The sequence below is a fragment of the Muscardinus avellanarius genome (genome assembly GCF_963383645.1).
Source record: "Muscardinus avellanarius genome assembly, chromosome: 1".
In the NCBI taxonomy this organism is placed as follows: Eukaryota; Metazoa; Chordata; class Mammalia; order Rodentia; family Gliridae; genus Muscardinus; species Muscardinus avellanarius.
In genome coordinates this window covers 230,691,780-230,706,234 of record NC_137786.1, presented here as the reverse complement: position 1 = coordinate 230,706,234, position 14,455 = coordinate 230,691,780, and the positions used below count along the sequence as shown (strand labels likewise).

Genomic DNA, 14,455 nt, shown 5'->3' with positions numbered 1-14,455 from the left:
CTGTGCGCTCTCCTACATCTGCCCAAAGCCAGCCTCAAGAGCAGTGAGCGCTGGGCGTGGCGGCGCACGCTTGTAAACTTGGGAGGCTGAGACAGGAGGATCCCGGGTATGAAGCCAGCCTCAGCAACGTAGTGAGGCTGTTAGAAACAGAGGTAGAACGTCCCTGGGCTCCATCTTCAGTATCATAAGAGAAAAAAAAAAGGTAGTGAGTGCCAGGCATGGTAGTGCAAACTAGCAATCCCAGTATTTGGGAGGCTGAGACCAGAGGACTCCAGGCTGGAGGCTAGCCTCAGCAATCTAGCAAGGCCCTCAGTAACTTAGATCCTGTTTCAAAATAACAAAGAACTGAGGGTGTAGCTCAGAGGTAGAACAGCTCTGGGTTCAATCCCCAGTACCACTCCCCCACGCACGCAGTCTGCCTGGGTGCTTCTGCAGCGGGACTGTGAGCCTGTGCGTGAATACGCAGCTCTGGAGCCCCTTCCCCGGGCCAGCGCCTACACACTCTGGCCGGCCTCGAGCACTGGGGCAGCTGCAAAGGGTCGCCATCATCCTCTGACTTAGAGGAGCCGGAGAGCCCGTGAGGAGGGATCCACCTCTCTCCTGGGCCTCTGGGTGGTGACAGAAGAAGCCACTCCTATATATAGCTGATGCCAATTTTAATCAAATCCACCTCCACACACTCACGCTCTTTGTGAAACAAAACCAGGGGCTCCAAGCCATACATTTCCATAGAGAGAGATGACAGACATGAACTCCTTCCCCCTGCGGGGGCCAGAAAGTTGGAGGTTTTTTTTTTAAATTTCAGGCCTTACCACTTGCACAAAGAACAGAGCTGGCTGTTTTGTTTTATTATGGGGGGGGGGGATGTGTCTAAAACCCGAATATAAGACGTGGTTCATAGGATAAAGCGAATGTTTCCCCCTTCAATTCCGTCCCAGAGGTTTCATTAACTCAAGAGGAAAAAGAGCAACTGGCTTCCTGATCTTCACGACTCCAATTCTGACCTTTGCTCTCGATTGGGCCCAGTTTTTCTTGCTTCCTTCCCTGGTCCAACAATTATTTTGGGGGAAGAAGGAACAGATCCTAGCCCCCACGCAGGGTCAGTAATGGGGAGACACAGGGCCTGGAGCCCGTGCCAGGCTCTTGCCAAGGGCACCAGCTGGCCTGGACGGGCCTCCTCCTGGAAGAGACTGGAGCCTGCCGGGCTCACCCAGAGCCCCGAGGAGGCTAGCTTCTTCAGTGTCCATCCTTTAGGGATCACTGCTAGGATCAAATTTAAAGAGAGTGATTTAGCTAGAATCGGATTGGCCTTGGTAATGAAGTGTGCTAAGCAGCAGCTCTTAAAATGGCTCTATTTGTCTAGTGTTGGTGCCTCTGGACAGTCAGGAAGAAGTAGGAAGGAAAAAGAGGGAATGAGATGGCTTGACACTGGCAATGAATCTGACAGCAGGCTAGACGGTTCCACTTCTGTGGGCTGAAGCCATCAGCAGAGCAGCGCTCCTTCCCTTGAGGGAAGCCAGGGGTGACAAAATGGAGAAACACTTGGTTCTAGCGATCACATCCACCCAGTACACTTCTGGGACCACCTCCCTCCATAATAACCGGAGGCCTCAGTCCTAAGCCTCCTGGTATCACTGGATCGGACTCTTCACATGGTCCCATTACCATAATGTGCTCACAAAAAGAAAAACTCGCCAGGCTGGTGGTGCATGCTGGTAATCCCAGTTTGAGAAAGGCGGAGACAGGAGGATCGAGGTTTGTGGCCAGGCTCAGCTACTTAGTGAGGCCCTCTGCAACTTAGTGAGACCCTGTTTCAAAATAAAGAAAAATAGAGCCGGGTGTGGTGGCGCACACTTGTAATCCCTGCACTTGGGAGGCTGAGACAGGAGGATCGCACAGGTTCGAAGCCAGCCTCAGCAGCTTAGTGAGGATCTCGGCAACTTAGTGAGACCCTGTTTCCAAATAAAATATAAAACAGGTCTGGAGGTGTAGCCCAGAGGTAGAAAGCCCTTGGGCTCCATCCCCAGTACCACACACACAAAAAAAAAACCCAAAAAACAAAAAACAAAAATAAAGAAAAATAGGGCTGGGAATGAATGCCCCTGGGTTCAGTCCCCAGTACAAAAAAAAAAAAAAAAAAAAGAGAGAGAGAAGAGAGAAGAGAGAAGAGAGAGAGAGAGAGAGAGAGACAGACACAGACTGAGACTCTATTGGCCACAAGATGAAAGAACTGGGTTTGGTCAGGAAATCTGAGTCGGGTCAGCTGCAGTAGACGGGCCCAGAGGAAGTTTGACAGACCTGAACAGGGCAGCTCTTTTGGAGCCAGACAGGAGCCTCCTCCTCCTCCTAACTGCTGAAGCCCAGGCAGGGGGAAGAGGCAGTCTCCAGTTCTCCAACCAGTCACTGGCCAGCTGTCCCCCCTGCAAATGAAGGTCTCCCTTTCTTTTCTTGTTCCTACCACTTTTCTGTTTCTTGGGTAGAGGGTTTATATTCCTACCTGGGGTTTCCCCACCACCTAAGGAACACCTGCGTTTCCCATTTTTGAACAAGGAGGGAAGGACAAGTTCAACCTTGTCTAGCAAAAACCATGTGCAAATGACCCTGCCATCTGGCCAAGTGAGCCTAAGTGAGAAGGAAGACTGGGGCCTCACCGAATCTGCGTTTTTGTCAGACTTCATCTGAGCCCAGCTTCTAAGAGCCTGCCTTCCACTCACTCTGAAATGAAGCAGGCTCCCTGCCCCTCACCCCTGCACTTCTCCAGCCTCTCTCTTGGCTCATGCCAGGCCTTGGCGTAGTGGAGCGCTTCTAGCGATGCCATGCGCATGCGCCCACCACAGGCCAGACGATAACTAGGTGCAGGAGGTAGGTCAGGAAGGAGCAGGAGCTCAGCAGAGCCAGCGCCCGTGGCCAGGCCGCCCAGGAGGTGGCTGCAGGGGATTCTAGCAGAGCCCGGGGGTTGGGGACAGCGGCATGGTGAGGTTTAAAGTAGGGGTCCAGATGGGGTCAGCTGGGCCCTGAGCCCTGAGAGAGGCCTGGCGAGGGACAGGCGGTGGCGGGCGCTTACTTTCTGGAGGCTGGACGAGTTCAGCTGAGTCTTGTCAATGATCTTCACAGCTACCTGGACAAGAGACAAAGAAGCCAAGATCACTTCTGGAGCAGTGACTCCGAGACTCCATTCTGCCGCTCTCTCTGCCCCTCCTGGTCCTCACTCCCTGTCGGTCTCATTTCAGCCGATGAACAGGAGGCTGCCTGTGGCAGTCCCGCCGCTCTCCGCGGCCATGCCCTCACCTCTTTCCCAGTCAGGATGTGCCGCGCCAACTTCACCTTGGCGAAGTTCCCCTTGCCGATGGTCTTGAGGAGCCGGTAGTTGCCTATGTGGGGCTGCTCGTCAGCGGAGGTGGCTGAGTTGCGGCCCCGCAGCATGTTGGACTTACTGCTGGGCTTGGAATCGAGGTGTCCCAAGGTGGGCTGCCGGGTGGAAACAGATGCTCCTTTGCACACGCCCTTCCAGCTCCCCAGCCCGGCCTCAGCTCCACGAGAAACTAAGAGGCTGCGGCACCGGGCAGTTACAAGGGGCTGCTAGGCATGGGGAGAAGGGACAGCAGGAGGTCAAGATGACAGTCCATCTGCACTCCAGAAGAGCAGACCAAGACCCTGTGGGCGCAAGTGCAGGACCAAGCCGCTCCATGGCAGTGCCACCGACGCCCCGTCGCAGCCCAGCAGCTTCTCTACCTCAGGCGAGAGGCCCAGCCCCCGCTGGCCTCCTGCCCATCCTGCCCCACGCTGTGCACCTGGGAGCTGCGGGACCAGGTTGGCTTCAAAGCCTTTGCCACTGCCTAGCACTACATCAACTTTGTTTTTTTTTTTTTTGGTGGTACTGGGGGTGGCACCCAGGGGCCTTCTACCTCCAGGCTCTACTCCCAGACCTGTTTTATACTTTATTTGGAAACAGGGTCTCACTAAGTTGCTGAGAGCCTCACTACGTAGCTGAGGCTGACTTGAACCTGCGCCATCCTCCTGTCTCAGCCTCCCAAGCGCGGGGATTACAAGGTGTGCCACCATGCCCAGCCTTCTAGGTTAACTTTTTGTTATTATCATTACTGTTATTACTTATTGCTTTACATTTGCTGTGGCTTGCAATGAGAGTGGAAACCCACAGAGGCCAGCACATATCCTTTTTCCCATCAGTACTAGGGACTGAATCCAGGGACATTCCAGCTCTGAGCTACACCCTCCCCCACCCAGCCCTTTTTATTTTTTTAATTTTGAAACGGGGAGGGCTCACTCAACTGCTGAGTCTGACCTCAAACCTGTGTTCCTCCCATCTCAGCCTCCCAAATCCTGGGACTGCAGGCATGCACACCACACCCAGCCCAGCACGTATCCATTTCCTGACACATCCCGGTACCTAGGTAGACTGGACTATGATCAGTGCTCAATGAATTCTACGAGTGGACTGAACTGGCCTGGGCAGGACAGCAGTATGCCCTGCCCCTGCCTGCACTCCTCAGAAACTCCAGCTCCAGGCGCAGTGCGAGAGGAAGTGGAGTCACAACCGCTCCGAGCAGATACTTGAGCGTGATGAGAGTACGGTTCGGATAAAAATGTGGCCACCATGAAGACTTGCAGCCCTCAGTGCGCTAAACACAGAGGTGTGCGATCCTGCCACTCCACCCCCGGGTACGCGTCCCAGGACGAAGACACAGTCAACACAAGACCTACACTCCAGCGCTCACAACGGCAAAACCGCAAGGGCCCCAAAGTGGAGGGAAGGTGACGGAGCCTGGGATGAGCCGCTGCGGCGCGTCCTCTCGGTGGAGAGCCAGCCGGCAAGGCAGGCGAAGGGGCAGCCGCTATGGCCGGAGGCCCTGAGGCAGGGCCCGCACGTCTGTGCCAAAGGAGCACTGACTCCGCTTACACAGGAGCCCTGTTTTATAGTCTTGATTTTGAAACTGGGTTTCACTAAGTTGCGGAGGGCCTCACTAAGTGGTTGAGGCTGGCTGTGAACCTGTGATCCTGCCTCACCTCCCAAGCCCTCGGATCACAAGTGTGCCCGGCTACTACCCTGATCCAGACTCTCTCCCTTCCCCAATTAATAGGACTTTGAAGAAGAGTTGTTGGTTGGTTCTGATTTCCATGCCATGGCAGACTCTGAGGAGTGCGGCTCCGGAGCCCAGCTGCTCTCGGTCCCCGCGCTCCTCCCTCCCTCCCTCCTCACGCTGCAGCTCCTCTACACGCGCCCTGCAGCTCACCCCAGGCCGCGTTTGCTGGACAAGCAGACGAGCGTGGTACTGGGGAGCCAGCGCGGGGCATTCGACCTCTGAGCCAACCCCGCCCTATTTTTACTTGTGGATTTTAAAACGGGGCCTGGCGAGGTTGTTGAGAGTCTCATGCATTGCTGAGGCTGTGGTTGAACCTGTGATCCTCCTGTGAGCCACCACACACCTGTCTTAGATGTGTGTGTGTGTGTGGTTCAGGGGCATTCTAACTCTGAGCCACATACGGAGCCCCATTTTATTTATTTGCATTACTGGTGATTGAACCTAGGGATATTCTACCTCCGAGCTATACCCCGTCCTATTTTTTATTCTGAAACAGGGTCTAAGTTGTGGAGGGCCTAACTATCCGAGGCTGGCCTCGAACATGCTATCCTCTTATCTCAGCCTCCTGTGGACTGGGATTATAATCGGGTGCCACCACACCTGGCAGACAGATTTTGAAATACCTGCTTTTCTCCTTCCCTAAAGCACTTTGGGGCTCATACCCCTTGGAGAAGGGCAATTCTAGGCCCTGCTGGTGCCAGCGGGGTGTCCTGAAAGGCATCCTGAGCGCCCCCTCAAAGGCCTGGTCTCCACAGCCTATCTCGTCTTGGCCCCACCTCAGTGCCCTCATCCCAAGGCCGTCATTAAGGAAAGCCTTCCTTCTTCCCGCGTGGGAGGCCTCCTTTAAAACTGCTGAAGTGTGCCGGGCGTGGTGGCACACGCTTGTAATCCCAGCGCCAGCGCTTGGGAGGCGGAGACAGGAGGATCGCGCAGGTTCGAAGCCAGCTGCGCTGGTTTAAGAGACCCTCTTTCCAAAAACAAAAAATAGGTCTGGGAGTGTAGCCCAGAGGTAGAAGGGCTTCCAGGAACCCCAGTACCCCCAAAATAAAATAATAATAATAATAATAATAATAATAATAATAATGAAGGGCCTTCTAGGTTCCCATTAAACAACTTTTCAGAGGACGCTGGCAGTCATCACATGAAATCCAGAATGTAGATTCTGAGTCCACCGGAGGATTAGGGCCCTTTGCCCTCTGACACCAGCCCGGGACGCCATGCTCGTGCTGCCATCTTCCTGGTGTTTCTGGCGCTGGGGCTGGTCTGTGGGACATGACAGGACAGCATCCCCTCCAGGGTTGGCTGCATCAACAACCCCAAGGGGCACTTGCCACTCACTCTTCCTTACTGGTTAGGAACAAGAGCCTACGTAGATACCAGAGACAAACTGCCAGAGCTCAAGGCTTCACACAGCCATCGTTATCAACAGCATCTTACCTGGGGGGGATTGGAGGGTGAACCCAGAGGCATCTACCTCTAGGCTATACCCCCGGCTAGATTTTATGTACTTTGGTTTTGTTTGCAGTACTAGGGGTGAAACCCAGAGGCATTCCACCTCCAAGCTACACCCCCAGCCCTATTTTTGATTCTTTACTTTGAAACGGGTTCTAAGTTGCAAAGGATCTCACTAAGCAGCGGAGGCTGTCCACGAGCCATGATCCTCCCGAATGCTGGGATCACAAGCGTGCGCCACCACATCTGGCTATTCTGTGTATTTTTTTTTTTTTTTTTTTGTAGGTCTGGGGATGAAACCCAGAGGCATTCGACCACCAAGCTACACCCCCTGCCCTTTTTAATTTTTTAAAAATTTTTGGTGGGTCTAGGGGTGGAACCCAGAGGCTTTTCTACCTCAAACCTATACCCCAGACTATTTTATACTTTATTTGGAAACAGAGTCTCACTAAGTAGTTGAGAGCCTCACTAGGTAGCTGAGGCTGGCTCTGAACCTGTGCAACCCTCCTGTCTCAGCCTCCCAAGTGCAGGGATTACAAGAGTGCGCCACCACGCCTGGCCCTTTATTTATTTGTTTGTTTGTTTATTTATTTATTTTGGTGGTACTGGGGTTCCTGGAAGCCCTTCTACCTCCGGGCTACACTCCCAGACCTAATTTACATTTTTATTTGGAAACAGGGTTTGCTAAGCCAGCGTGCGCGGCTGGCTTCGAACCTGCGCGATCCTCCTGCCTCTGCCTCCCAAGTGTGGGGATTACAAGTGTGCGCCACTATGCCCGGCCATTCATTTTTTTATTTTTTTATTTTTTGGTGGTACTGGGGTGGAACCCAGAGGCTTTCTACCTCCGGGCTACACTCCCAGACCTTTTTTTTTTTATAATTTTATTTGGAAACAGGGTCTCACTAAGTTGCTGAGAGCCTCATTAAGTAGCTGAGGCTGGCTTTGAACCCGTGCGATCCTCCTGTCTCAGCCTCCCAAGCACGGGGATTACATGCGTGCGCCACCATGCCAGGCCATTCTTTATTTTGAAACAGGGTCTCACTGAGTCGCAGAGAGACTCACTAAGTACCTGAGACTGTCCGCGAACCACGATCTCCGGTCTCAGCCTCCCCAATGCTGGGATTACAAGCGTGTGCCACCATGCCCGACTTATTTTATGTATTTTGAAACAGGTCTCACTGAGTTGCTAAGGATGGCCTCAAACCTGAGTCTCCTGCCTCAGTTTCCCAAGTACCAGGATTAGAGGAGTGTGCCACCATGCACAGCATCGACATCACCTTCAGGGGAGGTGACGTACACAAGTGGGGCTGGGGAGAGGACCACTCAAATGAAGACCTGCGGGGCGCCCCTCGTGCATGCTGAGGAGACCAACAGCAGCAGGTTCGAGTCCTGACACCCTCACCCACTAACTTTAGTGTCCCTACTGCAAAGTGGCAGTAACGCAGCATTCCCTGCTTCTCATCAGCTGGTCGAGAGAACGTATCTAAGATGCTTCAGTTGGTGTCCAATGACGAGCACTGCATCCCCGAGCGCCTTGCCTGCAAAGCGTGAAGTCTGGCTGTCAATACCTGCAGCTAAGCTGGCCCTGCTAGGCTGACAGGCCCACAGAGGTGCCAAGAGGCGCTCTCCCCAGAAGAGAGGGCGCGCTGGGCCCCGCCATCCGTGCCAGACGGAGGAAGGGAGCCAGACTCCGGAGGGCACGAAGTCCGTCCGAGCAGGGACAGGCTGCACGCTCAGGCCTCGGGAAGCTGCCAGCTCCGGGGTCTGCTCTGATTCCTCGTTGCAGTGTCACCAAGTCTCTTTTCAGGCCCGACCCACCCAGCTCTTGGGATTCGAAGTACTCCAGGCTTCATTTCACCTCTCTTATGCCTCTTCTATGTTGCAAGAGGTTTCCATAGCGGGGATACAGGAGAGAAAGCAGAGAAAAGAGAAGAAAGGCCAGGTGTGGGGCTCGGGTCTGTACCTCGTGCTTCAGAGGCTGAGACAAGAGAACCACAGGTTTGAGGCCAGCCTCAGAAACCCACTAAGGCCCTTAGCAACTCAGTGCGCCCCAAGGCCGTGCTACCTGAGCAACACCTCCAGCCCTATTTTTTCTTCTTGATTTTGGAACAGGGTTTCACTAAGTTGCAGAGGACCTCACTAAAGAGCTGAGGCTGGCCGTGAACACTTGATCCTCCTGACTCAGCCTCCTAAATGCTGGGATTACAAGTGTGAGCCACCATGCCCAGCTGAGACATTGTTTCAAAGTAAAAAAAAGTAGGGCTGGGGGTGTAGCTCAGAGGTAAACCGCCTCTGGGTTCAATCTTCTCATACCACAAAACAAAGAGGGAGGGAGGAAGGAAGGGGGAGAGAGGGAGAGAAAGAACAGGAGAGGAGAGGAGAAGGGAATCAAGGAATGTCTCCCACACACAGGGCCCCTTGGAGGCCACAGCATTCCCGCAGCTGCACTGAAAAACCAGAAGGAATCAGGACCACAGGTGGCTGTTGCGGAGTTTCCCGCCTATGGTTCAGACCAGGTTCACTCACCTTGGCCCTGAATCTCACCAACACGGTGGCAGGCCAAAACCTAACTGCCATTTGAGACCAAAGAAACGCGATCCAGGGACACCCTCCTCTCCCCCATCTCCTCACAGCAGATGTGCAACAGCAGACATTCCCGAAGTTGTGGCCTCCATCACCCCACACACGCCCTCAAGGCCTCGGGAGGCCTGCTAAAGGTTCCCCAGGACTCTTAATCAGATCTTAGAAATACAGGGTCCCCCTCCAAACGGCAGTATTTGGAAGCCAATGGCAGATCCGACATGCTAGGCAGGCCTGACCCAGAAGTGGGGCCAGGGACAGGCAGAGGACTGAAGGCTCTGGCAGAGCATGGAGAGTAGAGAAAGAAGGCCTTCGAGCCACTAGGTCTGCCGAGCCTTCAGCCGGGGACCTCGGAGCCTGGCCCAGGCCTGCTGCCAGGCTTGCCCGGAACACGGCCTCCACCCAAGAGGCCGGCTGACTCAGGTAGGCAGGGCCCTGCCCTAGTGCTGTAGGCCCTGCCCACAATCCTTCCCTGAGCGGGACTCACTGCAGGGCCCGAGGCTTCCTGGGGCTGGGAAGGGGCGGCAGGCAGGCCAGAGGCCCCGTGGACTGGAGTGTGCCTGGGGCCCCTGCCCTGGACATCCACCGTCCCAGCGGGCCTCACCACAGCACCTGAGCACCCTGCCCCCTCCACTTGCAGTCCGCCTCCCGGCCTTGGGCTGGCCCCCCGTGGACTCTAGCGAAGGGAGACTGCTCCCCAGGTCCTGCCTTCCTTCCCGTCCAGTGCCTCTTCAACAAGGACGCCCTCCACTAGGCCCTTGCTCCACTGAGTGACCGGAAGAGTCTGTATTTGAGGTGGAGGGAGGGAAGAGGAGAGGGCAGTCCCAGGGCAGGCAAAAAGGGAAAACATACCCAGCCGGAGAAGGGGACAAAGAGTGCCAGCGACTTCCATTCAGCAGAGCCGCAGCAGAACCTGTCAGGCGGCGAGGGCAAAGTACAGAGGCCGGGAAGAGCCAGGCCCAGGGCGGGGGCTCGGCTCAGCCCGCCACCCTTCCTCAGCCAGCGCAGGAGGGCGGGCAACACCTTCCACCACCTCCTCAGCGGAGGAGAGAGGAGCAGAGCAGCCAGGCCCGGGCTCCTGCCTGCCCGGGGACCTGGACTGTGTTGCAACCGAAACCACCACCAGCAGAGAGACTGGGTTTGGCCAGGAGAGCAGCGGGGACAACAGCCTGTGCCGCCCAGGTCCAGGCCTGCGGTCAGGAGGGCCAGCAGTCCTAGGACCGCACAGCAGGATCAAGGTGGGAGGGGAGGGGCAGGAGGGGACAGGGCGCCAAGGGAGGAGAGGGAGGGGCGGGTCTAGACCAACTTCCTCCTCCCCTCCCCCGCCCTCCCCGGAAGCAGACTGCCGCACCCTCCCCAAGGTGCTCTGCTGGGTAACAGCTGGAGAGGGTGAGTGAGGAGTCTCCTTCCAGCCAGCCAGGGCCTTATCTCACCTGCAGCAGGTGGGACTTGGGTAGGGGCGGGTCATTTTAACAGGCCTCCAACGCGGCCAGGGACTGTGTGTGACTCCGATGTGCAGACAGGCATAGAAAAGCACGCTCCACTTGAAAGTCAAGCTTTCTGGGGATGACTTCAGAAGGTGCAGAACCTCAAAGCCTTTGGAGGCATATGGGCTTGGACTAAGAGCCTTTACCACTGATAAGAGCACACTACCCAGATAGCCCCTCCAAGACCCTCCCAACCCTGCCTCTGGAGAGCTACCCTCAGGCTCCCTCCCCGCCTCGCCACACAAACCCGGCTTTCCCGAGGGGCTCTGCAGAGCCCCGGGGCTGGGCACATGGTGAGCGTGTCACCTACGGCTTGCGGAGAGAAGAGAACACAAGTCCAGACCACTGGCCGCTGCGTCCTGCTGACAGCCCTTCTGGCTCTCGGATCTATTTCTCGCCCTCTCTAGCACCCAGCTAGGATCTTTCCTACTGAACTATGAAGACCTCCTGTTGGTCTTCTCTCTGGCAAGGGCTGAGCCTCCTCTATGCCTCCTAGCACCTAAGCACGTGCCCGTGGGAGGCCATGTCATGGGTGGCTCAGAATGCCTGCAGTGCACAGAAGCCGGTGAGCAGATCCACCTTCCTGATACTACCACAGGCCACGGCAGTGCTCAGCACTTCCTGTTTTCTGGGCATATAGACCAACGGGGTACACAGCACCCTCATTTCCCACCAAGAAACTGACCCTCAGATATTATAAGACATGGGTCGGTGATAGAATGCTTGCCTAGCAGACTCGATGCACAAGGCCGTGGGTTCAATCCCAAGGGCTGCAAAAAATAACTACATTAAAAGAAAGAAATTAGCCAGGCATGGTGGCTCACGCTTGTAATCCCTGCGCTTGGGAGGCCGAGACAGGAGGATCGCACAGGTTTGAAGCCAGCCTCAGCTACGTAGTGAGGCTCTTAGCAACTTGGTGAGACCCTATTTTCAAATAATATATAAAATAGGTCTGGGAGGCTGAGACAGGAGGATCGCACAGCTTCGAAGCAAGCCTCAGCCTCAGCTACATAGTGAGGCTCTTAGCAACTTGGCGAGACCCTATTTTCAAATAAAATATAAAATAGGTCTGGGAGGCTGAGACAGGAGGACTGCACAGGTTCGAAGCCAGCCTCAGCTACTTAGCGAGGCTCTCAGCAACTTAGTGAGACCCTGTTTCCAAATAAAATAGAAAAAAGGTCTGGGAGTATAGCCTGGAGGTAGAAAGCCTCTGGGTCCCACCCTCAGTACCACCAAAAATTTAAAAAATAATAATAAATAAAAGAAAGAAATTACAAGACACATACATGACAGGCATGGTGGCATCCTAGTACTTGGGAAGCTGAGGCAGGAGGATCGCAGGTTTGAGGCCAGCCTCAGTAACTTAGCAGGACTCTGTTTCAAAAATAAAAAAGGACTGGGGAGTGTGGGCCGGCAGCAGAATGGTCCTGGGTTCACTTTCCAGTGCTGATCGTGGAGCCTAGGTGGCTGCCTTGTGCAGACACCTGCTGTTCCGTCAGCCTTCTATTGGTTTCTGCTCACTCTCTTGATACAGCATTTTCTCTCATTCCCTCCACAATAAACAGGCCCTGTCTTCCCCACAGGCTGGCAGGAGGGGGAAGTCGCGGGGCTCATGGGAGGTTCCAGGCCAACAGGAGGGCAGGGCCCCACAAGGCCATGGTGAGTGCTGCTCAGGGCCAGGCCAGGAGCCCCCAGCAACATCCCCACTGCCCGCTCCGGCCCCATGGCGTGGGGAAGCTCCTGGTGCACACTAACTCCCGGGCTCGGTCTGGCCTGGGACCACTGCCCCTTCCCTAGCTGGCGGACTCAGAAGCCGGGGCCGGTCACACGGTGTTTTTCTGGTCCCCAGGGTTTTGCCACGACGGAAGGGCTGCTTCCTCGGTTCAGTGTGAAGGCAGACAGCAAGGGATTTGTGACCATACAAGCACTGAGTACTGACCTCGGAGAGAGAGGCCAGGAGCCTGGCACGGCGGCGCACACTGGCCATCTCAGCACTCGGGAGGCTGAGACAGGAGGATTGCAAGTTCAAGCAGTTCGAGTCCAGCCGGGAGTAGTGGCGCACACTTGTAATCCCAGCACTCGGGAGGCTGAGACCAGAGGATCACAGTTGGCAGACAGCCTCAGCTACTAAGTGAGGCCCTTTGCAACTCAGTGAGATCCTGTTTAAAAAAAAAAAAAAAGGCTAAAATATCAGGCTGGGGGTGTAGCTTAGAGATAAAATGCTCCTGGGTTCCATTCCCAGTACCGCCAAAAAAAAAAAAAAAAAAAAAAAAAAAAAAAAAAGTCGAGCCCAAGAGCTGGGCGTGGTGGTACACACTTGTAATCCCAGCATTTGGGAGGCAGAGACAGGAGGATCTGGGTTTGCAGGCAGCCCCAGCTACTTAGTGATGTCCCTTGCAACTCAGTGAGACCTTGTTTCAAAATAAAGAAAAAAATAAAATAGGGCTGGGGGTGTAGTTCAGAGGTAGAATGCCCCTGGGTTCCATCCCCAGTACCAGAAAAAAAAAGAAAAAAAAAAGTTTGAGTCCAGGCTCAGCAATTTAGCGAGACCCTGAGCCACTTAGTGAGACTGTTTCTTGGGGTTCTATTGTGTTTTGTTTTGCAGTACTGGGGATGGAATCCAGGGGCATTCTACCTCTGAGCTACACCACAGCCCTATACATATGTTTTTTATTCTTTATTTTGAAAGAAGGTCTAAATCGCAGAGGGCCTCACTACTTAGCTGAGGCTGTCCTCCTGTCTCAGCCTCCCAAATATTGGGATCACAAGAGTGAGGCACCACATCCATCTACGAGACTGTTTTGAAATAAAAATAGGAATGGGCATATAACTTGAAGGTAGAACATTCCTGGGTTCAGTACCAAAAAAAAGTAGAAGAAAAGAAAAAAAAAAGAAAAAAAAGAGAGGGGCGTGCACAGGCAGGCAGGCTAGGAAGGTGGGTGAGACTCAGAAAGTGATTTGGCTATGGCAAACGCCCAGCTTTTCAGCCCTCCCTCACTCCTTCACTGCGTCGAGGAGCCTTCCTTGCATCCTTTGATCCTGAGCGACTATCACTCTTAACTGCCAAGAATCAATAAACCAGGAGCACTCTGGGTAAGAAAGAACTTGAAAACTGTGGTCAGCATTTACCAATGAGGAGGCCTCTAAAATTCACTGAGATAGCTCCCCAAGAGGAACAGAGTATTCCCTTAATATGCCATTGCAGCAGGAGGACAAGGCTGTTCAAAGCTTCAAAGGGCTGCTCCCTTTCTCCAGCCAGGGTGGGAGCCTCAGGGACAAGGACACCAGCAGGACATGCAACTTAGGCCTACAAAGCGGTGTGCCGCCCTTTCCCCGGAGCCACAACCTCACTCCCAGGCAGGGAGGCCAGAGATGCAGCGTGGCCAGGAGGGGCCTGCAGGCAAGCCCACAGCAGACACCGGAGCTGCGAGGAAGAGTGAGATGCCAGGCCTGGCGCGCGCGGGACGATGAGAACAGCCCTCCAGCTCACCTCCCCCTGGCTGGCCACCACACCGCAGCCAGGCCCGGTGGTACACACCTGCACCCCCAGTACAGGAAAGGCTAAGACGGAGGATCCCCGGTGTAAGAAGAGTCTCCGCAGTTCAGCTAGACTGATTAAAAAAACAGGGAGTGGCTGGGCGTGGTGGCGCACGCTTGTAATCCCAGCGCTTGGGAGGCTGAGACAGGAGGATCGCACGGGTTCCAAGCCAGCCTCAGCTACTTAGTGAGGCTCTCGGCAACTTAGTGAGACGCTATTTCCAAATAAAGTATAAAATAGGCCTGGGAGTATAGCCCGGAGGTAGAAAAGTCCCTGGGTTCCACACTCACCACAAA

General features: G+C 54.6%; 1 protein-coding gene across 6 annotated transcripts in view; it reads right to left on the bottom strand.

The window, feature by feature from the left end:
• The window catches only part of MARK2 (microtubule affinity regulating kinase 2), a gene marked incomplete at both ends in the record, with an annotated part of 71,658 nt that overhangs the window by 11,111 nt on the left and 46,092 nt on the right, over positions 1 to 14,455 (bottom strand). For all 6 annotated transcript variants that reach the window (XM_080709485.1, XM_080709486.1, XM_080709487.1 and 3 more), the window contains 2 exons: positions 3,065 to 3,118; positions 3,289 to 3,468. In XM_080709485.1, the coding sequence (XP_080565611.1) occupies positions 3,065 to 3,118; positions 3,289 to 3,468 (234 nt within the window). The remainder of the gene's footprint in view (positions 1 to 3,064; positions 3,119 to 3,288; positions 3,469 to 14,455) is intronic.